The 26,574-nt window shown below is 63.7% G+C and overlaps 1 protein-coding gene across 4 annotated transcripts; it reads left to right on the plus strand.

Moving 5' to 3' along the window:
- The first annotated feature begins 5,387 nt into the window (after positions 1–5,387).
- Positions 5,388–26,405, plus strand: ARHGEF16 (Rho guanine nucleotide exchange factor 16). Of its 4 annotated transcripts, XM_035716136.2 has the most exons (16): positions 5,388–5,653; positions 12,434–12,542; positions 12,836–13,440; positions 15,190–15,244; positions 16,154–16,323; positions 17,212–17,268; positions 17,658–17,818; positions 20,220–20,372; positions 20,495–20,624; positions 21,451–21,525; positions 22,015–22,107; positions 23,080–23,231; positions 23,556–23,744; positions 24,580–24,653; positions 25,129–25,230; positions 25,792–26,405. In XM_035716136.2, exons 2-16 carry the CDS (start codon positions 12,491–12,493, stop codon positions 25,929–25,931), a joined length of 2,208 nt encoding a protein of 735 aa, XP_035572029.1. In that variant the 5' UTR covers positions 5,388–5,653; positions 12,434–12,490; the 3' UTR covers positions 25,932–26,405. The 4 variants fall into 4 exon arrangements, with proteins under 4 accessions (XP_035572029.1, XP_025283186.1, XP_025283185.1 ...); XM_025427401.3 differs by lacking the exon at positions 12,434–12,542 and having other exon boundaries at positions 5,388–5,668; XM_025427400.3 differs by lacking the exon at positions 12,434–12,542.
- Positions 26,406–26,574: the final 169 nt, after the last annotated feature.

Consider the following 26,574-nt stretch of genomic DNA (forward strand, 5'->3'; position numbering starts at 1 on the left):
CAAAGCAAGCTGTACAGGTTCATGGGATGCTCCCCAGCCACAGGAAGGGGGCTCCTTCCCAGGGGAAATGCTGGACAGCCTTGGGGTTGGGGATTCACATCCTCCCCAGTGCTGGGGATGCTGCAGGGGGAAGGCCCATCATTTAGTGAGTGCCAAGCACACAGCTGACCCCCATCTTACCTTCCTAAGCTCAATGCTGGTGTGTAGGCTCCCGTTCTGGGACCCTGGTTCTAGGTGCTAAGGCAACCCACAGCTTCCATGGCCCAGGCCTGGGGCCCATTGATGGGACAGTGGTGTCACCCAGAGGCTCAGTGCGGGGAACCAGGAGCCACACAGCAGCTGCTCTTGCCTGCCTCTACCCAGCAGTTCTCAAGGGGGCTCCAGGGCAGGTACTGGCATCTCTCTCCCAGCCTCTGGGGCTGCTGGCCATCCTTCTGTCCCTTGGCTGTCCCTCCAGGCCCCACCCACCCACTGCCCCTGGCTCTCTGCCTCTGTCGTCACTTGACTTCTCCACTCTGCATCTACATGTCCCTCTTTTTATAAGGATGCTGGGGGATCCCTGGGTGGCGCAGTGGTTTGGCGCCTGCCTTTGGCCCAGGGCACGATCCTAGAGACCCGGGATCGAATCCCACGTCGGGCTCCCAGTGCATGGAGCCTGTTTCTCCCTCTGCCTGTGTCTCTGCCTCTCTCTCTCTCTCTCTCTCTCTCTCTCTCTCTCTGTGTGTGTGTGTGTGATTATCATAAAAAAAAAAATAAGGATGCTGGCTGCTGGATTTCAGGCCCAGCCTAATCCACGGTGATCCTGTCTTGCTCACATCTGCAAAGACCTATTTCCAAATAAGGGCACAGATGCTGGGGTTAGATTTTAACAATTTGAAGGGGGGGGGGTGTCTTAGTGCAACCCTCCACAGGGAATCAGGACACGGAGCTGGGGAAGGGTGTTTCCATCCTCCATGGGGTGGTGAACAAAGGCCTGGTTGAGTGGGTGCCCTGGAAGCAAAGGTGTACAGGACCAGGGGGCGGCTCCTGAAGACCTCGGAGAAGACTGTTCCCGGCAGTGACCGTGACATGGGCAAAGGCCCTGAGCTTTGGGGGCCAAACACAATTTTTTGCACCTGGGGTCCTTATTTTGGCTGTTAGGGGGCCCCTAGAGAGGATGCCATGGGCCTCCATGAGATGAGGACCCCCCTCTCTCAGCCAGGGCAGGGCCAGCCCGGAGGTCTGAGGTGAAGAAGGCAGGCCACGGTCTCTGCCCTCACCAGCCCCACATACTCACAGTCTCCGCCACAAGGTGCAGAGAGCTCTAGAGCCCCTCCCCTGCTGGTGGCCCTGGGGTCTCTCTCCAGCATCTATGACCTGGGCTGTTTCCTCCCGGGCACCCCCTGAGCACCCGCTCGGCGTTACTTCCACGGTCACCACCATCCCCTGCCCTGACCGCTGAGACAGCAGGGGTTTAGGCAGGACAAGCCACTCCATCTGGGTCACCGGGCCCCCACCACATACACACTGAGCTGGCTGGAGACTGGGAGATGCCCCCCAAAGCCTCGCAGGGTGGTGGCAGAGCCAGACTCAGGGTGCTGGAACCGCCCAGCAGGTGCCAGATGATCGAGGCAGGAAGAGGTGGGGTCGGGCTCAGCCTGCCACGACTGAGCCGAGTTCCAAAAGCGAGTTTCATAGGAAAGTATCTAGTGGAGGTCGGGCACCCACAGGGCCTGGTCTCCCCAAAGGCGTCCTGCCGGCAGCTCCCTTCCTATGGGCCGGGCCTAGTGGGTGCAGAACCCAGGATGGCCTCTGGAGGGCAGCAGCGCCCCACCTTTCCTCGGAGCTGCCCTGACACCCTAAGTCCAGGCTGGTGGCTGCAGGGCCAAGCATCCACCCACAGGGGTCAGCCACTAGCACCCCTACCCGACATACCCACACACCTGCCAAGGTGGCACCTGCACGTGGGCGCACACTATGCATTCCCCATTGCAGGACTGACACTGGGGCCCAGGGCTCTGATGCTGGGCAAGGACTGGGCAGCTCCCGGCGTGCTGGGCAGGACCGCCCTTCCCACCACAACACCCAAGAAAATGCCGAGCCAGCCACGTGAGGCTGTGGCCCCCTCGCCTGGCACAGAGCAGCTCACACAGTGGCAGGCCCTGCAGAGGTAGGTGCCAGGAGATGTGGAGGCGCTAGACCGTCCCCTGTGGCCAGCACGCCCTGGCAGCTTGCCCGCTGCAGTCGGGCCTAGGGTCAGTGAAGGGCCCAAGGTGCCTTGAAAGTTCACCCAAATGCACAGCCCGGGGGGGTCAAGCGGAATCCTGATGGTGACTCACTTGACAATAGGCTTTTCCTGCAAAGGGATCCCAGAGACGGATCGGAAGGAGATCGTCACACCCAGCATCTCTGGGGCTGAGTCCCAGGACCTCAGATCACATCAGGGACTCACCAGGCACTAGGCTGAGCACCTGCTGCATATAGGGCCTGGGGCTCCGTGCTGTGGGATGGACACATGTAAGAGCTGCAGCGGGAAGAGGCTGTACTAATGGAGGTATAATATCCAAAAGAGACACCACTGGCATGGCACTGGGTTCTGTTCAGAAGACCACATTCTAAAGGCTCCTGGGGGAACATGCCGGGATACTGAACAGCCTGGATTCCAAGTCATGTCAACAATGTCTAAAGAACAAGATTAAAGCAGACAATGGGGCCATCTATAGTGGGAGCTCCCCATCCCGAAAGTATTCAAGCGGAGGAAAGGCGTTAGCTTCCTTGGTCCAGGTGGGCACTCGAGGGGTCTGTTTTAGTCCTTCACTCTGCCCCTCCTCAGCGGCCAGAGGGGTCTTCCCACCAGATCCGATCACTTTGTCCCTTTGCTCGAACCCCCAGTGGTTCCTTGCTGCACTGAGGACAAATGACAGACCCCCACCCCCACCCCCTGATGGTGAGTCTCCCACTCCCACCTCCGTCCTGCTCCCTCTACCCCAGCCCCTCAGCCCTTGGGCTGTCATTCTAACCCCAACTCCTGCCCAGAGCCTCTGCACCTGCTGTGACCCTGCCTGACACTCCTCTGTCCCCTTTCACCCCCCAGGTCTCAGGCCCACTGGCCCTTGTAGGAGCAAGATGGTAGTGTTCCCCCCCACCCTACAGCTTGCAGGGAGCTCCATGAGGGCAGAGAACACATCTGGTTTGTGCAGAGACATGTCTCCAACGCTGTGCACAATAGTCAGCACACAACAGGGGCTCAATAAATATCTCTTCCGAGCGGGAGGAGGAAGGAGAGTGAGGAGGAGGAATCTTGCTCTGCGGGGAGGCTGGGCTGGCCTCAGAGGAAGGGCCGGGACATGGGGAAGGAGAGAGGGGACGTTGGTCAGCTCTCTGACCACAGCAGGACATGCTGCCATAACAAACAGGCCCCATGCCAGGGGCTTCCAACAGGGGTGCTGGCCCCGCTCCACGCGCCTTCTCCTCCAGGGTCTCCAGCCGCAGGAGGGGTGGAGCAGGGACACGCAGCTCTCTTGGAGGAGGCCGAGGCCCAGTGACTTGCTGCCAGCACCCGACGGCTCTCAGAACCTCAGCAGCAGTTCACCAGCGGCTCAGTGGGGCGTGAGGGTGCTCCTCCCACAGGGAGGGCTGCTGGTCTCCTGAGCAGGAGGCTGCATTTTCCAGTCACACCGGCCTTCCCTGGAGGGGTCGGGGGCTGCACAGGCAGACTGTGAGGGACAGTGGCCAGCCTCCCGCAGAAGGCAAGGCCACTGCCCTTGATGGAAGAGGCCACCGGGAGCCACAGCAGTTCCTGAGCAGGGACTGGAAGCTGCAAGCACATGCTGTGGTCACGGCCCTGGGCTGACGGGAATGCTGGGTGACAAGGCAGGTCAGGTGACCAGGACGACCAGGATGGCCCTGCCCAGCGGGATGGCCGATTGGCTCAGGGTGGACGCCGACCTGTCCTGGCCCCCAGTGCCTCCCAGGGCACCAGGGACCTGCTTCCTCTGCCTCTGCCCAGGGCGCCCACTGCGAACAAAACCTGGAAAGGCCAGGCTTGGAGTCCAGGCCCAACCTTGTGCAGGCCAGCAAGCACCACGCTTCCTTTCCAAGCCTCAGGGGACCATGGAAACCACTCCCGGAGGAACAAGGGTAAAACACATTAATGAAACATTACATCTCCATGCACTTGGGACAGGCAGGGTGACCATCCTCCAGGAGCTCAGCTGCCTCGATGCTAATAACTCCACTAGAGGCAGAGGCGACCTTAGTCTCACAGGCCCGACAGCCAGGATCCTGTAAAAATCCCTTTGGAAACTTCCTTTATTTCTCTGCCCCTGCCCCTCCCCAAGATATGTGTTAGCAGTCGCCCCCCGAGCCCACGGCCCCCAATATACATCTGCAGGGTCTCATGAGCACAGGTTTATTAGGCAGTAGTAAACAACCTTCCCTTTTTATAAATTTTATTTTATTTAAATTCAATAAATTAACATACAGTGTATTATTTGTTTTCAGAGATGGAAGTCAGTGATTCATCGGTTGCACATAACACCCAGAGCTCACCCCATCATTGCCCTCCTTCATGCCCATCCCCCAATGACCCCAACCTCCGCCCCCTTTTTTTCCTAGAGTCAGAAGTCAGAGTCAGGGTTTGTCTCCCTCTCTAATTTTGGTAAAAGACTATTTATTTATTTATTTATTTATTTATTTATTTATTTATGATAGTCACACAGAGAGAGAGAGAGAGAGGCAGAGATACAGGCAGAGGGAGAAGCAGGCCCCATGCCCTGGGACCCAATCCCGGGTCTCCAGGATCGCGCCCTGGGCCAAAGGCAGGCGCCAAACCGCTGCGCCACCCAGGGATCCCTAAAAGACCTTTCCTAACCGGCCAGTCCCTCCAGGTGCTGGGAACCTTGCTTCCAAATTCCTTAGAGACTTACAGTCTCCCTACCCCCCCTCCCAACTTCAAAAGTATATAATCAGCCCCTCCTCCTGACCCCAGGGCAGCTCTTTCTGCCTCCAAGGGCCTTTCCCCCAATGATTTAATAAAACCACCCTTTTGTACTGAAGACATCTCAAGAATTCTCTCTTGAATGCTCACGCCCGGACCCCAACAAGCACACCATAAAGGCAGCCAGAGTGCCTAGGGCCACGCTCGGCCACCTGCTGGCTGCCGCTTTTCAAAGAATCCTGAAGTCGGAGCCTTTTCTGCCTCACAAAGATCAGCTTCCGGGAGGGCTTCCCGAAGGAGGAGGCAGCCGAGCCAGGCCCGGAAGGAGAGCGGGAGCGGATTCCGGGTCACCGCCGGCCACCCCCGCCCCAGATCTGCAGGCCGGCCAGGGCAAGGTGGGCGGGCCGAGGGCGACACCGCGGCCTCTGGAGGTGAGCCCGCCCGCCGCCGTCACGTGAGCGCCGGCCAGGTGGGGACGGTGACGCAGGCGGCCGGCCAGGTGGCCAGGTGCCCCGGGGCCGCGCGGCCGGCCCCTCCCGCGACCTGGGCGCCCACCTGTCCGGCCGGCCGAGCGCCGCCTCCCGCGGGGCCGCCAGGAAGCGGGGCGGGGACGGGGAGGGACCGGCGGTGGCTCGAGCTCGGCCCGCGTCGGCCGCCTGGCGGGGCGCGGTGCCCGGAGGCCAGACCTGCGCGAGTCGCCGCCCGCTGGCCGCCACGTCCTCGCCCGCAGCGCAGGTGAGCCCGGGACAGGTGAGCGAAGTGGGGCCGGGGGCCGGGGGCCCTGGGGCGCGTCCCCCTCCGAGCCTGCGCGGTCGGAGGAACTTCGGGGCGGGTCCCTGGGCGGGGGCTGCGGCAGGGCCGGAGCGGGGGACTGGCCGGCTGGACCCAGGGCGCCGACCCACCCAGGCCGGACCCCACCCGCGGCCTCAGCAAGTGCCCTGCTGCTGCCCCCTGCCTTCCCTGGGGCCCAGGGGCAGCGTCCTCACTCCAGCGGGGATGCTTCTGTCCCGGGCTCCCCCGTGTAGACCTCAGCGCCTGAGACCCGTAGGGGGGCCCAGGACTTTTGCAAATGAGGGTCAGGATGGCGGCAAAGCCACTCTCCCCAGATCTTTGGATAATCTGCTGTCCAAACCCACGTTGGCCTCAAGAGCTAGCAACCCCCCAAATGAAGACTGTCCCTCCAACACACCAGAAAGAAATGCCCCCATCACTGGTGGAGGCGGAGGGCAGACCCAGGCAGGGGGTGTCCTGCCTGCTTATATCCAATAAGGGGTGTGGGGGCAGCTCCTGAGGGCCGAGGACCCCACTTCCTGCTGACCAGCCTCCGTTTCTGCATCGGGGAAGCAAGAATCCCTTTGGAGATTGAGGTGGACCTCAGCCCAGCAGCCGGACCGGGCGGGGATGGTGGGGAGCCTCTGCACCCGACCTGGGGCCCAGGAGTGCCTGACTCTCCCCTCTGTCCTTGGGGTGAAAGGTCTGCCCCTCCTAGTGTGGGGGCTCCGTGGGCACCTGCAGAGTCTGACTGGGACCTGTACACCTGTCTGCCCTGACAGCCCCGTGGTCCTTGGTTTCCATTCCTGGGTCCGTGTGAACTAAGCCCTCTGGGCCTCAGTGTCCTCATTCATAGAAGGGGACCAGTCAGAGTATCCACAGGCAGGGTGCTGGGGTCCGCTGCAGCCGAGCCTCTGCTCTGGACTCTGCTGGGACGATGCCCACAGCCACAGGCGCAGAACCTCTGACCGGGTGGCTGGGGGGCACTGCCCGGGGCTCCCTAGTCCTGGTGGGAAAGAGTGGCAGGAGAGGGGGTCTTAGGGGTTCCCAGAAGAAGTAAAGTCTTAAGTCACTTGGACAAAAGTGACCTGGAGAGTAAGAGGGAGCCATCTGCACAGAGGCCTGCCCCCTGCCCAGTCCTGGACACCTTTGGGGGAGTCACCTGTGCCAGGAGGGCTCTCCCCACCCCACCCCCTGGGCTCGTCTCCCACCCTGCACGGACCAGCTCTTCACACGCGTTTGAGGAAGCGAGGCAGGCAGGTGAGCGGCCCACCAGGGTGGCCAGGGTGCTGCCCCTGAGGACGGCAGTCTGTGTGTGTGGTCTGACAGGCACAGCCACTCACCCTGCATCTGGGCCCAGGATGTTAGTTTTGGTTTCCAGAAGGATTGCGGCTGCTTGTCTTCTTACCTGGGGCGGTTACCGTGCTCGGGCGACAGTTCATGTGTAAGAGCATCCTGACTTGTAGGGAAAATCCCTGCTCTCCCGCCGGCCTGTCGGCCTGTCGGAATGGGATCTAGGTCAGCAGGGGCCTGGCTCCTCCCCGGACTCTCTGGCGACAGGCAGCCTGACCCCACCTGGCTCCTCACCTTTCAAGGCATGTACCCACCTTCCAGAAGGTCGGTGGAGAATGGCAGACAAGTGAGGGGAAGAGCTTCTGGAAGACACCTGCTGGTCACCTGGCTAGGCTACCTGCGGGAGTCAGGGCTCTGACTTCCCAGCCGGGGCTTCTTTGGGGAAGCACTATGAATGTCAGCCAAGGCGGGCCAAGGGCCAGGTTTATGGGACGTCAGGAGTAAGAGACAGGAGCTGGGGAGCAATTGGAGGGCCTGTGAGGGGCAGCCCTGCAGGCTGAGCCAGGAGGGTGGTCTTTTCAGTGACTGATGCCCACGCCTGGGAGCCCTAGAGCAGGAGGCAGCAGGAGGCTTCTACACTGGGCAGGCCCAGCATGACCCCTGCCTACTGCCAGACTGTGTGTGAGGCGGGGCCCGGCCAGGTGGGTGTCCCTGACCCCCACCACGAAGGAGGGGCCTCTGGTCAGTAAAGCCAGGCTCCCAGTCTTGGCACTGCAGGTGTCACTCCAGACAGTTCCTTATTGTGGGACCCCCATGGCCTCCACCAACACAGGCAGGCTGGTAACTCAGCCTAGCTGCCACCTCTAAGAATGTCTCCAGACCTTGCCAGGTGTCCCAGGGGCCTGGGGGGCAAAGCCGGCCCAGTTGAGAGTCCCTGCGAACCCCTCACCCCAGCCACCTTGCAATGGAACCGTGTGCCATGTGCTCTGCCCAAAAAGCCAGACACTGCCCCCAGATTCCATGTGACTCTGAGGTCTGAGCTCGGCCAGGCCCAAGGCCATCCCTGTGGCTCAGGTCAGCCTGAGCAAAGACCAGGCTCAGGCAGATGGAGCCAGACAGGCCGGGCCCCACCAGGCAGGGTGGGGTCAGCAGACCCAGAGACCAGGGCAGGTGGGACAGAGGCCCCATAGATGGAGTAATCTGGGCCCTGGTGGCTGTGGGAGCCGCTGTGGGCAGAGCCACAGGTCCAGGCCGATCCCGTCCACAAGGGAGTGGAATAGACAGTGCCAAGCCCACCCAGGTCCCAGGAAGCCCATCTGTTGGGAAGGACGGGGACGTGGAGAGCACTAGGCTGCAAGGGACCCACCAGGCCAGGCTGCATCATGGCCGGGGTGGTACCAAGCGCAGCTTCGGCCTGACCGGGTCAAGTCGGATCACCTGGTCCTTCCCGAACTCCACCTGCTGTCCTTCCTCCATCCTACATTGCAAGGACCCAACGAGTGACCGGCCTCCCCAGCCCCCCAGACACCTCAAGCAGAAACAGCAGGAAGTCACCTGAAAGTCACCGGGAAGGTGGCACGGCCAGACCTGGAAGCCCCCTGTGATGGAGCCTGGTGCTTTCTGCTAGCTTGAAGCTAAGTGCCCCGTGTGGGTGGGCTCCGGGCCTGGAACCCAGGGCCTCATAGAAGGATGCAGCACGAGGGTGAGGGGATGGAGCACAGCAAGTACCACGATGTCCAGCGGTCACTCCTCAGTTTGGGAATTGAGTCCACCTCCTGGTAGGGACGTGAACAGGAAATTGTCCCCACTCCCGAAGGACCCACAGACCCGTGAGAGAGACAGACTCACCACTTGCCACCCTCATCGCCCTGGCATCTCTGGAGGAGCTTTCCCGGGCCACCTGTGCTGGGGAGTGGACCCACCCCTGTGACGCGAGTGGTCACTGCAGGCCATCTGGCCTCCCTCTTGGCAACACTGTTGCCCAGACAGCGTGGCTGGCATCTGCCCTGAGGCAGCTGAGAGGAGAGTCTGCCCTCGGGTCCCCTGCCCCCGCACTGGCCCCAGGACACCAGGCGCAGGCCAGCAGCCAGTGAAGACACTGGGAGAGCCGCTCTGCAGAGCCAGCCAAGGGAGAGGCCCCGGGTACAGACGCTGGGGCAGCGGGTGCCCGAGGAGCCTTCGCTCACGTGCGTGTGCTCACCCCGCACACAGGCCTCCCCACGCAATGCCGGTCCTCCCTGCTAAGCTGAAGCAGCCCGCCCAGCCGGCCCACCAGGTGTTTGAGGACAGCCTGGTGCTGCCAGGAGGCAACAGGGGCCAAGACAGGCAGGGACTGGGCAGGGGCAGAAAGGAACTATAAACATCCTACAGTGGGAACTCGGGCTGCCTTGGGGGCAGGGGGGTGGGGAGGGACCAGAGGGAACAGGTTGGGGAAAGCGCGGAGGAAGTATCACCAGGTGGGCCCGGCCTGCCAGACCCAGGGTCGGGGTAGTAGGGAGGCAGGAGGCCATGGCTCGGGGGTGAGCACAGAGCTGTCCCCGGAGCAGTGGGACTCCACAGGCTGGGGAGAGCCTCGGGCCATCATCCAGGGAGGCGAGGCCAGAGCACATCCAGGGAAGAGGCCTCCTCGGTTCTGGAAGAAAGAATCTCCCAGGGGACTCAATCTCAGCCAGTTACCAGCCCGAGGGACAGGGATGTAAGCGAGCGAGGGAGGCTGCCTTGTACCCGGGGTGGGGGTGGGGGTGGGGGTGGGGGTGGAGGAAACAACCAGGCTGAGGACTAGGGGCGGGGTCCCAGGGAGAGAAGGCGGGGTCTCTGGGGAAACACGGAGCCGGAGAGGAGCCGATGCAGCGACCACATGGAGCACACGTCAAGGTCGCCAAGGCCTGGAAGCCAGACTGCGGGGTGGGGAGCAGGAGAGCCCAGGGAGGCCAGAGGGAATTATTAACGAGGAGGCGGGGCACTGGCGTCCTGCCGGCCCAGCTGGCTCTGCTCACACCGACACCCCTGGCTACGGCCACGACACTGGGGCTGGAGTCCCATCCCTGTGGCAGGCAGCAGAAGTCAGGGGCCAGCTGCAGAGCGTGGAGCGGTGGCCTCTGGGGGACCAGGCAGTGGGAGAGGGGACGTCTTTCTTTCACGAACAGCTTTTTGGTGCCACTGGAGTTCTGGACCCGTGTGTAGGGATTTCTGATAAACCAGATGTTCGGAGGAAGGAGACCCCGCGGTGCCCCTGCCGGCTGTGGCTCCCGAGAGCTGGCTGCGGCCGGCCCTGGTACCTGGACTGGTGGCACCCAGGGCTGTGGGTGCGGCCGCCTGGCTGGGAACAGGGGCCACACCCGGCAGTGGCTTGCCTGGCAGGTTCCTGCCGAGCACCTCCGGCCCCAGAGCAGACTTTGCCCTCCGCTGGGAGAGGCCGTGCCCCCGGCTGGGTCCAGGGTCCAGGCCCAGAGGACAGGGCTGTGAAGACCCACGCCTGGGGCTTAGGTTGGGGAAGGCAGGTCGGGGCCGGGTCCCATGGAGGGCCAGCCCGGTGCTGGCATTTCACTACCATGCTCCGTGCAGCAGTGTGACCTCCAGCTACTGTCACCTCTGGAAGAGGAGGCCTCAAAGAAATTTCCGGGCTCCCTATGCTCTTGGGTGCACTTTGGTGGGAGTGCATCTAGCTCGATGTCTCCCAGAGAGCCCTTTCTGGGCCAGGCCTGGCTAGTGCAGACGAAGTTAACATGGGGGTGGGTGAGCGAGGATGGCACCACCCACCCTAGCTGCCTTTGATTCAGAATGTCCCCAGGAATGTGTGGGCCGTCCTCCAGGCGTGGGAGTGGCTGGGGCTCCACAGGCAGTCCCTCCCTGCGGCTGGGATGGTGTTAGCAGAGAACCTGTGTGCTGAGAGCCGGAGCACGGGGAGCCAGGCTTCCAGCTGCCGCTGTCACCCCGTCCATGCCGTGGTGCAGGTCCCTCCACAGCCGGGCTGCCCCTCAGGGAGGGATTCTGAAGCTGAGGCCTGAAACCTCCCCAGGGAAGCATAAGGTGCAAGGCTGGGAGGTAGGCCCGGGCTGGGACCTGCCTGGTGTGTCCTGGGACGATGCGGGGGCGTCCCTGGAGTCCATGGAGCCCTCGGCTCCAGAGGCCCAGCGCCCGCCAGCTAAGGCTTGGGCACCTCTGGCTGCAGGTGCCCTTGGGTATGAGCGAGCTGGTGATGCCCCTTCACCCACACGGGGCTGCTGGATAAACGGGATGTGTTCCCTCCCAGGTCTGCAGGGAACTTGGCAGAGGGCACCACGCTGACGCTCTGAGCTGAGTCTCGGCAGCCTGGGCTGGTGATTTGGAGACTTCATTTTTCCATCCAGAAAATAGGCTTCTGCCCTCGAGTGGCCCTTGTAACATATATAAGGCCTGCATCTGTAAGCAGGGTACGAGCAGTGGCTCTGCTTGCTTTTATCAAAACTAAAAGGAAAAGACACAGAGTGAGTTTTCCCCAGTCCTGCGAAGTCCTCCTAACCTGGTGCCTGTCCACTTGTGGGTGTGGTGCAAGGAGTGGGAGCATAAGCTGGTCTCCCGTCGCTGCCCCGGCTTGTCGGCTGGCTCTAGCCACACTTCATGCTTGGGAGCCTGTGAGACTCCTGTACTGCAGAAGGTGGGCCTCATTGCTACTCTGCCCACTTTGCTGATTTTGAGACAGAGGCACAAAAAGCAGCAGAGGGCGGTTACAGTGGTGGGCAGCCCCTCGGGATGGGTTGGTGGCTGGCCAGAAGCTGGTGCCTAGGAGGCAGGAGGCTTGTGTTGGCTCTGCCTGGCCCTGAGTGGAAAGGTGGCAGTGGCCCCGTCCACACTGGCAGAGCAGTGTGCCTTCAGCCAGGATGAGCCAGGCTGAGCTGAACCCAAATGCTTCCAGACACCGGTCAGTGGGGCTCCACCCGTCCAAGGCACTCAGGGTCCCAGGAGGGACGGGCATCCAAGGGAAGCACCCGAGGGATGCAGGAAGAGTAGGCTGGGGCTGTGGGCTTGGGCTCTGCAAATGCTTCCCTCCTACCTTGTGTCCACGCACAGTGACCATACCCAGCAAGGCCCTGGAGGAAGGGATTGTTGGCCCCGTTATGAGTTCATGTATGTGGGAAAATGCAAATATGTCCCTGGATGTGCGGAAAGGCTGGGTGGACAGCCAGCCGTGGTGGCATCACCACATGGGGCAGCCAAGAGAAAGGGTCTAGAATCGGCAGGCCTGGGTTCAGGTCCCCGTGAGCCACACTTCCTGGCTCACATCCCAGGGCCATCTCCTGGGCTTCTCCGGGCCTTGTTTCTTCCTTTGCAAAATGAAAATAAAGACAGTCAGTGTGTTTTGGGAGCAGGTGAGATCATGCATCTAACCCAGCACGGCGGAGCCTGGCCCTGCGTGCTCAGAAGTTGGGGGTGACACAGAGGCTGGGGTCACAGCCACGTTGTCCTAAGCAGGCCTCAGAAGAGCCCCACAGATGGCATCATCCTCATGCTTTCACTGACCAGGGAGAAATGGTGCTGAGAGGCCCTGGGGCTGACCCAACTTGGATCTGCAGGCCCCCAGGTCTGTGCACTCCTCACTGCCCATGCTTGCACCCCCAGTGAGGGCATACGGACCCACCAGAGGAAGCACACTGGTCGCCTGTCCTCTGCCCCTGTCCCAGCAGCCAGGTCCCTGCAGGCCTGAGTCTCCCGATCCTGCGTGCACCTCCCTGGGCCTCCCCAGCCCTGTTCCAGGCATCCTGAGCAGGGTCTCTGGCTGGGGCGGATGCTGGGAAGCAGTGAAGGCACTTGTGTGCAGGGGAGATGCAGGGTGGACGTCTGTGTGCTGCCCTCACCTCTGCCCTCTTGTCACAGGACACTGGCCAGTCAGCATGTCCCAGCGACACTCGGACAGCTCCTTGGAAGAGAAGCTGCTGGAATACCGCTTCCACTCAGAGCTACGGCTTGATGCCAAGGGGAACCCGGCGTCAGGGCTCCCGATGGTCCGGGGCTCCCTGCAGGTGGTCAGGGACAATGCCCCCTTCCAGGTGGATACCTCAGGGCCCCCACCTCTGTCCCCTAAGGACCAGGAGTCACGGACCGTGATCCTGAGCACGCAGAGCCCTGCAGCCCTCAAGATGGGCACTCAGCAGCTGATCCCCAGGAGCCTGGCCGTGTCCAGCAAGGCCAAGACCCCAGCCCGCCACCAGAGCTTCGGGGCTGCCGTGCTCAGCAAGGAGGCTGCCCGGCGGGACCCCCAGCTCCTCTCAGCCCCCAGCTTCTCCCTCGACGACATGGATGTGGACATGGGCTCCGAGGGAGCGCTGAGACGGAACCTGCGGAACCGATCATACAGGGCGGCCATGAAGGGCCTGGGGGCTCCCAGTGGGGACAGGGGCCCCAGCCAGCTCAGCCCCAAGCTCCAGGCTCTGGCCGAGGAGCCCAGCCAGCCTTCTGCGCGGGGCCCGGCCAAGAATAAGGTAGGGGGCCTGTCTGCCTGGACGGTGGGGAGGGGCTGTGCCTCGGGGGGCCTTGGGAGCTTGTAGGCGTGCCCCTGTGTACCCCTATGTGCCCCTGCGTGCCACTAGCCTTGGGGCCTCACCATCACATCGCCTGATCCTGCAGCTGGCACTCAGTGAGCACCTACTGTGTGCAGGCTCCTGACCCAGGTTATCCGGGTTAGGTGTGATGGGCAGGCTCTGAGCAGAGCATGAACGTCGCCGTTTTACAGAAAGGCCAAGGGGTCTCCCTTCTCTCAGCCGCCGTGGGGAGCATAGCCTTTGGGGGGACCAGCCTCTCTGCGCCCCAAGGGTAGCCAGCCCGTGTGAAGGCTGAGCTTCAGGGAAGGCTTTGGAGCAGCACCTGGCTCGGGTCGCCCTGCCCCAGGCGCCCCATCGGGGACTCAGCGGCCGAGCACATCTGGCTCAGGAGAGGTCTGATGCCCCTCGACACGCCCGCGCTCCTCTGCCCGCCTGACAGCCGCTCTACCTCAGTGTTCTCGGGCCAGCGGGCGGGCATAGGCCCGTGGGAAGGGCGGCCTTGCTCGGGTCCCCACGCTCAGAGTTGAAGTTCTCTGGCACGCAGAGGGGAGTCCTGGGACCATCTTGGCCGCTGTCCTCAGCTGAAAGGTGCCCCCTGAGATGCCCAGGCCCCCAGGAGCTGCCTCGGGGCCTCAGCACTCTGCAGCCACCCAGGCCCTGCCCGCTGCCCGTTTGCTCACTCACGGGTGGTTTCCTGAGCTCTCCTGCACCTGCTGCTGGGGTGCCAAGGGAGCCAGGGGAGCCCCGAGAGCAGGCCCCCAGGGAGCTCCCAGGGCAGTGAGCAGGCAGGGGTGCGCTGGGGTGCTCAGATCCAGGCTGGGAATGCAGGGGTGCCCAGGGTGGGGGGATGGTTCAGGTAAAGAGGTGGTGTGGACGAGAGACACAGGCCTGAGGCAGGAGGGGTGTAGAGGGGGGCGGTGGGGGGCAGAGCCAGGTGCGGCTGGGGTGCCACATATTCCAGCCCAGCAGTGAGAAGTTTTCAGGCCCCAACGCGTTTGAGAAACCAGCTCACTTTCTGGAACCAGCACGGCTTCGAGGTCAGGAAAAACAGAGTCCCAGCCAAGTAGGTAGGACCCAGTAGATGGTGGGTGGGGCAAGGGCTGTGCCTCCCCACCCCCGCCCCAGAGAGCCTGGCCACCCCCACCTTCCTCTGCAGCCCTGGCAGAGGCTGCTGGGACCCCAGACCTGCGCTGGGAGCTAGACACCATCCTGCAAGTCTTGGTCCTTCCTGCCCCCCAGGTCCCAGGCTGTGTGGGGCCCCATGTGTAGCCCCAGCTCCCACCCTTGTGCCTTCTCAACCCCCACCAGCCAGACCTGGGCAGCCTCCCGGGGCTTCCTTCAGACCCCGTCGGAATACCCCGCTGACCTGAGCACCTGTTTTGATTTGTTCGACCCTGCTGCCTCCTCCTCCAGGCAGCCATCCTGGATCTGCCTAGCTCTCAGTCAAACTGCCCTGCCTGTTCTGAGCCCCTGTGTCACCCCATCCTACCTGCCCTGGCCTTTGCTTGGCAGCCCTGCTTCCCTTGCTGAGCCTGCATTTATTGAGCAGCTTCTGAGTGCCCAGCGGAAACCCCTCCTGTTGAGCATGTGGTGCGGTGAGGTGTCCGGGCCCAGAGGCTGGAGGACCTGCTGCAGACTCACAGTGGCCTGCCCTCCCGGCTGACTGCTGGTGTCTCTGTGTCTCTCCAGTTTGCGCAGAAGACGCTGGGGCGGAAGCGCGCCCACAAGGGCTCCTTCAAGGACGGTGAGTGTAGCCGAGGGAGGCTGGGGGCTGCCGTGGGCCAGGCTGGGGGCGGGGAGGCTGGTGCTGTGCAACAGAACCCGCTGAAGGGGCGTCCTCCTGGGACAGGAGGTCCTGGTGGCTCGTCCGGCCTGGTTGTTCTGAGAGTCTAGAGAGTTCCCTTGGGCTCCCGTCTGCACCTTACCAAGGGCAGGAGACAGGCAGAGGCCCCACACTCACCCCGGGAGGGGGCTTTCGCACATCGCATGCTCAGCCCAACATGGTTGCACCGCTGGGACCAAGGTCAGCTGCAGGGCGCTGGCCCTGGGTGTGGACACCTGTGCTGTGCGCATCGCCCATAATTTCCCAGCATGCAGGGGTGCAGTGTTGGGGGCTCAGGAGGGCTCAGAGCAGGGGAGGTAGGGGTAGGGGCCTGCCCAGCCAGGATGCAGCCCTAGTGGCTGTGAGGGGCAGGGCTCCTAGGGTGCCCTGGAGGGGGAGACAGGACGGCAGGAGGGGTGGGGAGGGTTGCCCAGGGCCAGGCGCCGCCCATCCCAGGGGGGCTGCTGCAGAGCTGAGAACGGGACAGGGCACCTGGGGGCTGTGCTCCAGGGAACCCGCACCCAATGCTCTCTGCCCAGCCAGGGAATAGCCCCCACCCTGGGAACAGCCCGCACCCGAGGCGGCTGCGCTGATTCGTCGGCTCAGCGCTGGCCTGACGGTGCCACATTCTGCACTGGGACGTCACCCCCGTCCTGGGCTGGGCCTGACCCGCCATGGGGGCCAGCCAGCCTGAGGGGAGCCTGCTCCGGGGGGCCCTGCGCTGTCTGACCCTCTCAGAGCCTCCTTGGGAGGCTTCAACCTGCAGGTTCCCAGGGGGCCCCAGCTGCTCAGAGCCCCCAGGTCGGCAGGTGACACCCCGCCTCTCCCCAGACCCCGGGTTCTACCAGGAGATCCGGGAGCGGGGCCTGAACACCAGCCATGAGTCCGACGACGATATGCTCGACGAGCCGCCCAGCCCCGATGGCACAGGAAGGGCAGATGCGCCCATCGTGGTCAAGAGCTACCGGCCTGCGCAGATCACCTGGAGCCAGCTCCCAGAGGTAGGGCCAGGATGGTGAGCGCTTGGCCCATCCGAGCCAGCCCGGGCCCCCCAGTGTGGGGAGCAGCCTTCCCAAAGTACCTACTATGCCCAGCGTGCAGGGGAGCCCCTTCCTGGTGCCCTCAGAGCTGCCCTGCCCCGAGGGCACTCTGAGCTTAGTTCCATGGGGTAGAGCAGTTAGGGCCGAGCGCTGTCGCTGTGTGTGTGACGAGCCTCCCTCAGGTGAGCTCCTCTCCAGCTCCCTACTCAGACCAACCTCCTGGAGCTGTGGGCAAGGGACCCCCTTCCTAGGGCGCCGCCCCCAGGAAGATGCCAGGAGGGCCTGAGTGGGGAAAGGGACGGGCCTTGGCTTCGGGAAATCCTTGTGCCGCAGGTGGGGTGAGGGGGCCCGGGGGAGCCTGGCTGAGACAGAGGCTCTGGTGCCCTGAGCAAGTGGGGGTGGGGGGTAGCCGTCCCTCCCGAGGGGGGCAGACATGCTGCTGACCCATTCCCTGAGAGCCTGCGGCCTGTGGGCAGGGAGGCATCGGCGTGTGCGTGGTCTCCTGGGTCAGGTCACCCGCCCCAAACAAGCAGCACTTCGGCCAGGGTGGCCCTGGGGACGCTGAGCCTGAGGCCATGAAGAACCAGACCATCTCCCAGGCCCCGGGATGGGGCGCAGACTCACCTGGCCAGCTTGCAGCCCATCCCTGCCATGGTTTTCCCACGTGGCTTTGTGTCTCTCCACGCCCAGACAGCTCTGTGGGACAGAGGCCCCTCCCCGTCCTCAGGGGTCTGCTGGCCGCTCCCCAGGATGCCCGACTTCTCCCTTGGCTGTCCCGGGCTCTTCGGAGGAAGGGCGGGCTTCCAGGGAGGGCCGAACCCGTGATGCCCAGGCCTGTGCCCTCCTCAGGTGGTGGAGTCGGGCCTCCTGGACACGCTGCCCCCCGAGGAGCGCAAGAGGCAGGAGGTAAGGGGGCTGGGCAGGGGGCCAGCCCTGTGCCCCAGATCTGGTGGCCACACATCTGCAGGGCAGGACCAAGGCCACGGTGAGGCCTCTTGCCCACCCACCTGTGGGCCATCTCCTGTGCCAGCCCCTGGGATCATGGCTGATGCCCTTTGGGGGAGGGGGCTACCATCACCCCTCCTTGGATGCAGGTGGGGGTCCTCGCCAGCATCACAGCTCATAAGAGGCCGAGCCAGAGCGCATATGGAGGCGTCGGGCCCTTATGCCCATGGCCGTGCTCACACCACCCCAGTTCTGGTTTCAGGGCCCAGGTCCAGCCTGCCCTGCCCCCTGCCCCCTGCTCCTGCCCCCAAGGTGCAGGGTGGCCCTGGCAGCTGCTGTCCCCCCTCCAGGCCATCTTTGAGATCCTCACGTCAGAGTTCTCGTACCAGCACAGCCTGAGCATCCTCGTGGCCGAGTTCCTGCACTCCAGGCAGCTACGGGCCACGATGACCCAGACAGAGCACCACCACCTCTTCTCCAACATCCTGGACGTGCTGAGCGCCAGTCAGCGGTGAGGCCTGCGCCCAGCTCTCCACCATGCTGCGAGGGCCACCTGGCCCTGAGGCACCATGGCCATGGGGTCTTGGGGGGGTGGGCAGGGCGAGCAGGGCTCCAAAGACTCAGTGTGGGACCATGGGCGGAAGGTTGAGAGGAGCTGCTGGCCGGGAGGGAACTCGACCTCCTCAGACCTCAAGGCCCCGTGACAGGCTGAGCACTGGGTCTGTGGGCATCCTGGCAGCCCCCCCCAGCACCCCATCCCTTGGATGTTTGGGAGGGCAGAGTACCTGCCCCAGGACACTGCCCTGCCAGATGACACACACGTTCCCACCAGGACATCAGGTGCAGGAGGCCGAACGATGAGGTGTGAGGTGGCCAAGGGAAGGGGCAGGCGGGGGGACCTCAAGTTGCAGGACCTCATGTTCTGCCCGGTGGTGTCCGGTGCCCATCCCCAGGCTCCGGTTGCAGGGCCCAGAGCTGGAGGATAGGCCAGGTGTGCAGCTGCAGGCCTGCAGAGGCCTGTGTGTACACCCACATGCCAGAGGGAAGGTGTGTATGTGCTTGCACAGGTGTGTGCATGGAAGCCACAACCCCAGACGGCCCTGGGCCCCAGGAGACCCCGTGACACCCTCCCTCACGCCTCAGCATCCCCCCTCACCTGAGGAGGTGGGTCCCCTGAGTCTCCTCGCAGACCAGGGTAGAGGCAGGTGAGAGAGGGTGGCTCATTCATGTCGACATCGGGCCAGTCCCCTGAGCCCCACCCGCACCTGCTACCTGTGGCCTCTGTGAAGTTTCGGGGCCACATGGCGGGAGGGGGTGCTGTCTTGTCCCTGGAGATGGGTCTTCCTGCAGAGCCGCAGTGCCCAGCTTGCGGGTCCTGACTCCATGGGGGCCTGGGTAAGCGGCGGCCCCTCCACCCAGCTCTGCCCCTTTGCTCGACGTCCCACTGGCCACTCCTGTTTATGCTGAGCAGCCATCAGTTGCTTCTGACCCTCGGGGCCTCTGATCGGCCACCGCTGTCCCAGGGTAGGATGGTCCCACCTCCTCCCCCAGCTGGGTCCTGGCAGCTCCCAGCCATTCACAGTGGCCTCCCTGGGACTCGGTTATCCTGGGTCAGCAGCTGATAGCTACCTTTCCCAGACCCTCCTCAGAAGCCCACGGAATCGCCCGTGGGAGGTGCTGGCCAGCATGGCCCTGTACCCGGGCAGCTGGGGCCTCCGTACGCATCCCTGTAGCGCTGCCCACCTCTGCCCAGGCTGCCCAGGAGTATGACTCTCAGAGCTCCCCCTTAGGGGACACACAGGGCCCCTGAAGGTGGAGGTCAGGCTAAGGCCCCATGAGCAGGCCTTGTCCCCTGTCCCTGGCCTTACCAAGGGAACCAAGGCAAGGCCCCCATCTTCCCAGGGGGTCCCCAGATTGGTGGGGTGGCCCCCCCAGTGGTCCCCCCCGCCACAGGAGCTAGGTGAGGCAGGTGGCAGGCCCCTGGTGCCCTCACTGTTGAGGACCTGGGACCTCCTTCCCACCCTGGCTTTGTCCCCAAGCCCTGTCTCTGTCACTGTGCTGGATGCCCCCCCTCCCATCAGCCAGGGTAAATACTAAGGGCAGCGGAGCTGGCTGCCCTCGGCCTGGTCAGTCCCTGGTTGCTGGTCCGGGTTGCCTGGGAGGTGGATGTGTGCTTGGGGACACTGCTCTCTGCCCTCCAGAGGTCAGCCAACTGTCTTCTCTCCCAGACCGGACCGCCTGGAGCAGTCCCAGGAGCCCGCTACACCGGGCTTTCAGAGTCGGGTTCAGGAGAGACGCTGCCATCGGAGTAGTTGGAAGCCCAGGATGGGGCTGAGGAGCCTCAGGGAGGGGGTGAGAGGGCCTCCCAGCGGCCTAGGCTATGGCCTGGAGAGGTGACACTGCCTGGGGTCTGACCGGTGCCCTCGCATACAGATGTCCTGGTGCAGGTGCAGCCAGGCCCGGCTGTGGCAGCAGCAGTCAGCACGATCTCTGTGGCCAAGGCCCGGGTTACAGATGATCTCAGAAGGGGACCCCAAGAGGAAGTGGGGCCTGGTGGCCACCGCTGGAAAGTCCACCCAGAGCTTTCTCACACGGAGCTGGGCAGAGGACGCCAGGGCTCCGGGCAGGGGTGACCCAAGTCCAGGGACTCAAATCAGAGTGACAGCTTCTCAGTCCTGCCTGTCTGAATCCTGGGGGCCTGCTGGAGCCTCTGCCAGCCTCTTAGCAGGAAGTGGCCCTGGATTTGCCCAGTTATTTCAGGCATAAGAAGCTGATCTGCCCTGGGGTTTCCCCAGGAAGGCGTGGGCTCACAGCGGCCTGGGCAGCTGGTCCCCCACACACCTGCCGCGCTGCTTCTGGGGGCTTCACCGCGGTGCTGGACGGCCGGGCCCTCACCCACCCCGCCCCTGTAGGTTCTTCGAGGACCTGGAGCAGCGGCACAAAGCACAGGTGTGCGTGGAGGACATTAGCGACATCCTGGAGGAGCACGCCGAGAAGCACTTCCACCCCTACGTTGTCTACTGCTCCAACGAGGTCTACCAGCAGCGCGCCCTGCAGAAGCTGACGTGAGCCGAGCTTCCCGGTGCCCGGGGTCTGCTCTGGGTGCCTTGTGCCAGGAGCACATTCCTGCTCGCAGCCTGGCTTCTTGGGCACCCACTGACCTCCCACCACCGCATCTCTGTTGCAGAAGCAGTAATGCTGCCTTTCACGAGGCCCTGAAGGAGATCGAGAAGCGTCCCGCGTGCGGGGGTCTCCCCATGATCTCCTTTCTGATTCTCCCCATGCAGAGGGTAACCCGGCTGCCCCTCCTGACAGACGTGAGTACTCCGCACAGAGACCCAGCAGGGGAAGGAGGTCGGCCTGGCCCCCCTTTCGCGACCCCCTACCCCCCTCCCCGGTGCTGCTCAGTCTGAGACGGCTTGAACAGCTTTTGCCCAAGAGCTCCCTGCCTGGAGCTTTCCAGCACTTCCTGGAAGGTTCTCGAGGTTCGTTCATGTGGATGAGGCAGAAGCAGTGTCACCCAGGCCTCTCCTGAGCATGGGTCCTGGGCCACTGCCTCCCACCCAGGATCCTCGGCCCACTGTCCCGGGTGTGGGCCCCCAGGGCAGCCCGGGCACCACTCACTGCCCCTTCTGTGGGCAGAGAGAGGAGCTCATGCCTCTCAGATGTCTGCTCCTGGGGCCGAGGGGCAGGTGGGGCCAAAGGGCATTTGTGCACATGTGTGCACATGCACACATGCAGGCGTGCACACAGCACACACACATGTACATATGCACACATAAGCCCGCACACGGTGGGAGCCCGGCTAGGCCCCCAGAGGCAGCATGCGGCTCATGCTGGAGGATCATCTGTCTGGGCCTCTCACGAGTCTAGAAACAGGCTGCGGGCCGCCCCCAGACTGGACAGAGACAGCCCAGGACTGGAAGGGCTGGGGTCCTGGGACAGTGCCCCCGCTGCATTCCCACCAACCAGCCAGGCTGTGTACCCCAGTGGGGCCTGGCAGGAGCTGGACATGGGCTCCCCACCTCCCCGCAGCCCCCACCGGGGTCTGCTGTTCGTAGGGGGCGCCTCTGTCTACGCAGGCCCGTGAGCCTGGAGTGCAGAATGGTACTTGGTGCTTGACCAGCCAGGTCCTCTCTGCAGACCCTCTGCCTCAAGAGTCAAGGCCACCCTGAGAGATACAAGGCCGCCAGCCGCGCACTCAAGGCCATCAGCAAGGTGAGGGGTATCCAGGGGAGAGGAGGGGGCACCTGGACCAAGCACAGCCCCCAAGTCTGCCCCTACCCCACCCAGTAGTGGAGACCCTGAGGGCAAGGCAGGGAGGGCTTCCACATTGTCCATCTCAAGCTTTTCATGGTGCTGATGGGGAAACCAAGGCCCAGAAGGGGTGAATCTTGAACTCAATCAGTGAGCCTGAGTTAGGGCAGCAGCTAGGACAGCCCTGGGGTAGGGTGGGGGTGCCTGGGCCGTGGGATGGCCAGGCCACAGCCCACAGCACAGCCCAAGGCAGGGCAACAGTTAGGACAGCCCTGAGGTTGGGTGGGGGAGGGGGGTTCCTGGGGTGGCCAGGCCACAACCCACAGCACAGCCCGAGGCAGGGCAGCAGCTAAGACAGCCCAGGGGTAGGGTGGGGAGTGCCAGGGCAGCAGGGCGGCCTGACCACAGCCCATAACACAGCCTGCTCTCCGGGTGCCCCCCCCCCCACAGCTGGTGAGGCAATGCAACGAGGGAGCCCATAAGATGGAGCGCACAGAGCAGATGTACACGCTGCATACACAGCTGGACTTCGGCAAAGTCAAGGTAGGCATCGGGCCTCCCCTCAGCCAGCCCCTTGGGGGTCGGGGTCATGGCCCCTGGGCATTTGGGCTGGAAGGAGGCCTTGCCCCAGCCTCTCTGGGGGCACCATCCCTTGTGACTCCCACTCCCCTTGGCCGCAGAGGCTCAGCTCTGCCGCCCTCCTGCCTGGGGCTGGGTGGGTGTGGGGGGGGTCTCTGGCCCCTGCCCCCACCCAGGGCTGCCCCAAGGGGCTGGGCCAGAGAGCATGCCCTGGTCCAGGGCTCCTGGCAGCACACTGAGAACAGGGAAAGGATGGAGTTGGGGCCTCCTGTAAAGCCAGGAACTGTCCCTCAGCCCCAGAGAGGGGGCCTAGCCAACCTGTAGGCCCTCCCAAGCAAGCAGGGCTCACACTTCTGTCCCCGAGTCCCTGCGGTGCTCCAGGCCATCAGGCTCCTGCTTCTGCAAGAAGCACCTCCCTGGGAGGGGGACATCGAGCCAGAAACAGACAGACACTTCCTCGTGGGAGCTGCTCTGCAGGAATTGGCCTGGAGGCAGCTCTGTGGGCTGAGCCTCCGCTTGTCATCACTCAGGCTGGGCCCCTGACCTGGAGGCTGCCCAGCAGGCCGGAGCTTGGGGGAGCGGTTGCCGTGGGCAGGGCAGGGCACGAGGGCCACAGAGCGATGGAGGGAGGACCCCGAGGTCCAGAAGAAGGTGTGAGGGGTGTGTGGAGGCTTCCTCAGGACGGCCTGGTGGACTGTCCTGCTCGCTGGGCGGGACCTGGGCCGGGGACCTGGCACAGAGCAGCTGCCCATCTGTGCCTGCTGGCCACCTGAATAGCCCTTTGTCTGAGGCAAGGACACATTTCGCCCCCATCCTTGGTCCAGCCCAGGGCGGCCAGTCCCCCGGGTCCTGGGTGGTAGGGACTGTGCTGGACATCCTTGCCCATCCTCCTCACCCCCACCCTGACTGAGGCAGCTCTCTGGTTCCTCCCTCCAGTCCCTTCCTCTGATCTCTGCCTCCCGCTGGCTGCTGAAGCGTGGGGAGCTCTTTGTGGTAGAAGAAACCGGGATTTTCCGAAAACTGGCCAGCCGGCCGACGTGCTACCTATTTCTGTTCAATGACGTCCTGGTGATTACCAAGAAGAAGAGGTGAGCCTGTGATGGGGCCAGGAGGGGCAGGGGGAGCTGCCCAGCCTCGTCCGACCTCAGGATTGGGAGAGGCTCCAAGCCTGGCTTGTCCATGGTGGCAGCCAGGGTCCCCCTCCGTGTGACATGGGGGTCCCCCTCCAAGTGACTTGGGGTGGCTGGGTGTTTCTCACTGTGGGGCAGGCCTGAGCCGGCCTGCCCAGGCCACAAGGACAAGGAGACACACAGTCTCTGTCCTGGGGGGCAGTTCTTGGGAGCGTCCAGCTGGGTGGGGACCCAGGCTGCCCAAACCCCCCCCATAGCATCCAACTGCCCGTCTCCCCACAGCGAGGACAGCTTTGTGGTACAGGACTATGCCCAGGTGGACCACATCCGGGTCCAGAAGATGGAGCCCTCCGACCCCTCTCTGGTGGGGGGTAGTAGCCGCAGCTCCTTGGTGCCACACGTCTTCCAGGTGACCATGCTGCACAACAGCGAGGGCCGCCAGGAGAAGATCCTGCTGTCCTCCGACTCCGCGTGAGTTGGGGGAGGGCTCCCAGGGGGAGGGTGTTCATGCCGTTCTATTCTCGAGCACTGCCGTGTGCCGACACAAGGGCAACCTGGTCCTCACGGAGGTCACATCTCTGGGACAGCAACCCATCAGCCACAAAATGGGCAGCTGTGTCCAGGGAGTGCAGATTGAGGAGGAGCACAAGGTGGGGAAGGGAGTACCAGGTGGGGGCCGGTGGGGAGGAGGACCTGGTGGAGGCATGGCAGCGCAAAGGCCCTGAGGCAGGAGGCCTCTGCTGAGAAGCAGCCGATGCCGGCGGGGGCTGGGGGGGTGGAGGTCAGAACAGTCTGGAAGTGGGGTGGGCAGCACACGGGTGCCAGCACAGTAGGGGCTCAGATGACGGGGGAGGAGACAAGGGTGACTGATCTCCACAGTCCCAACAGGCGGCGGGAGGCGGAAGCTGATGGTTTAAAACTGAATTGATAAGGGACAGTGGGCTTGGGGCCCAGCACCAGCAAACAGGGTGGCCCAGGTCATAGGGGTGTGTCTGCACGTGACCCCATGACTCTGGGAAGGTGAGACTCAGGGTTGGCCTGCCTGTGGCTCCTTCCTGCCCCATGACTTCCCGTGTGTGGTCCCTCGGTGGTTAAGGGGGGGTCACAATAGGGCGCCGAGCAGCATGAACCTTCAGCACCACAGCCCATCACAGGGCTGTGAGGCAGCCTCACAGGGCTGGGGGGCATGCTCCAGGGACCCCCCCATCTCCCCACGCTGCCAGGTGGGGACAGGGTCATGAAGCCAGAGGCCCCAAGGCAGGCAAGGTTGGCCCAGAGCCTGACGCAGCCTCTCTCCCAACCCTAGGAGTGACCGGGCCCGGTGGATCACGGCGCTCACACACAGGGAGAGGCAGGGACGGGGTCCCACCAACAAGGGAGGTAAGCACCAGACGCTCCACGCTGAACGGGGCTCACAGCCCCAGCCCCGGGCAGGGGGCTAGCACGGAGCTGAGGCATTGTCCAGCCCTCTGTCCTGCCTGCCCCCCGGGGTGACCGCCCAGGTGAGGGACCCCACAGCCGGGTATGTATGTATGCACCTGTGCACACGGGGCCTCCCCTTCTGTGCGGGAGGGAGAATGCTGCCCCATGCCCAACAACTGGAGCAGAACGGGCCGCAGGGGTGGAGTTAGATGGTGCTGTCTCTGCCGGGGCCGGTGCTTTGGCCCTGAGAGCAGCGGCAGTCTGTCTGGTGGTCTCTGGAGGGAAGCTGCCATGTGTCCAGAGCCCCTCAGGCCCCAGTGAGACCAGGCCACGGTGGAGCCATGCCTGACTCAGGGCAGCAGGACTCCTGGCCCAGGCCCTCCTGGGGACAGCGGTGTTGCTGACACCTACCCTCACCCCCCCCACCCCCCAGACCTGCTCCAGGTCGAGGTCACCAAGGCTTACTTGGCCAAGCAAGCGGATGAGATCACGCTGCAGCAGGCGGATGTGGTCCTGGTGCTGGAGCAGGAGGATGGTGAGCAGAGCAGGGCCGGGTGTGTGGTGGTGGCAGGATGTAGGCGAGGTGGCCCCCAGAGGGAGGGCCTGACAGCCCCACGAGGGAGCACACCAGATGCGGGCAGCTGACCCTGAGCCTGGCCCCCTGGAAGCAGTTTCTGCAACTGCCCATGGTGGGTCTGGCCCAAGGTCCCCTCAGCACCTTCCTTCAAGGACATCTTCAGACCTCCCTCAGTCACAGGATCAAAATCCGCTTCTTTTGTCATTCTGTGTCCTGAGCAGGAGGAGGGTGGCTCTGCTACCCCTGGGGGCCCCTGCACTCGCCTGCACAGGGCATGAAAGCTGGCTGGAGGGAGCTCAGCCCCTGACGCCAGTGTCCAGGCTGAGCACCTGCTGGAGGACCAGGTGCCTGTGTGACCTGGCCCCTGGCCCCCTGGGCAGGAGCGGGTGGTGGCCTGCTGCAAGGGGGCCTGGCCCTGGCGTCTTCTGGCACAGAAGCTCAGAGGGCTGGGGGTGCGGGTATGGAAGCCCCTCCCTGGAGCCTGGACTCCGCCCTCACCTGCCCCACATCTGTGTTCAGGATGGTTCTATGGCGAGAGGCTGAGAGATGGGGAGATGGGCTGGTTCCCTGAGGACTTTGCCCGGTGCATCACCAGCCGTGTGGCCGTGGAGGGCAACGTGCGCAGGATGGAGCGGCTGCGTGTGGAGACGGGCGTGTAGCCTGTTGTGCCCAGCACGGAGGCCAGGCTGCTGCTTCATGCCGTGCTCCAGGAAGCAGCCTGGTCCTTGGAGTGCGGTGCGCTTGTCCTAGGAGCCCAGACAGTCCGTGGGTCTCCGTGAGGCCCCGTGGTCCGCAGTGCCGGATCCAGACACTTCCAGGGAGGGCGATCACATGTGCTGCCCACCCCCGGGAGCATCTCCAAGCAAGCTCTCAGGGCCACAGCAGCCCGACCCCCGGCCTCCCCCGGCGTCCTGCACACCCCTAGGGCAATGGTGCAGGGCAAGTGATGCAGGATGTGGGCCCAGCTTCCTCCCTGTCCCCCCCGCCCAGCCCCCTGCCTGTGGGACAAAGGGCCTGAGCGTCCAGGGCGGCCCCACTTACTGAGCGGAGGTCCCCGAGGGAGATGACCCTACAGAGCCAGTGCTGAGATCCTGGGGTTTTCATACACATTAAAGTATTTTTTAACACCTGGATTTCCATGGGAGTCTGTGCCCAGAAGGCCAGATAAGCCCCTGCAAACTTCCCAAGGTGCAATGGGCCAGGATTGGCTGCACAACAGCGAGGGCCGCCAGGAGAAGATCCTTCTGTCCTTGTGTGGTCACATGTGTGGTCACTCATGTCGGTCCTAGGGCCTTGCTTGGG

The sequence above is a fragment of the Canis lupus genome, chromosome 5 (genome assembly GCF_003254725.2).
Source record: "Canis lupus dingo isolate Sandy chromosome 5, ASM325472v2, whole genome shotgun sequence".
NCBI lineage: Eukaryota > Metazoa > Chordata > Mammalia > Carnivora > Canidae > Canis > Canis lupus.

Excerpts from the sequence above, each read along its gene's own strand:
- ARHGEF16 (XM_035716136.2), top strand. The coding sequence starts at position 12,491 with ATGGTGCTGAGAGGCCCTGGGGCTGACCCAACTTGGATCTGCAGGCCC. Across the intron at positions 17,269-17,657 it reads AGGAGCGCAAGAGGCAGGAG|GCCATCTTTGAGATCCTCAC; the intron begins GTAAGGGGGCTG and ends TCCCCCCTCCAG. Across the intron at positions 22,108-23,079 it reads TGGACTTCGGCAAAGTCAAG|TCCCTTCCTCTGATCTCTGC; the intron begins GTAGGCATCGGG and ends TCCTCCCTCCAG.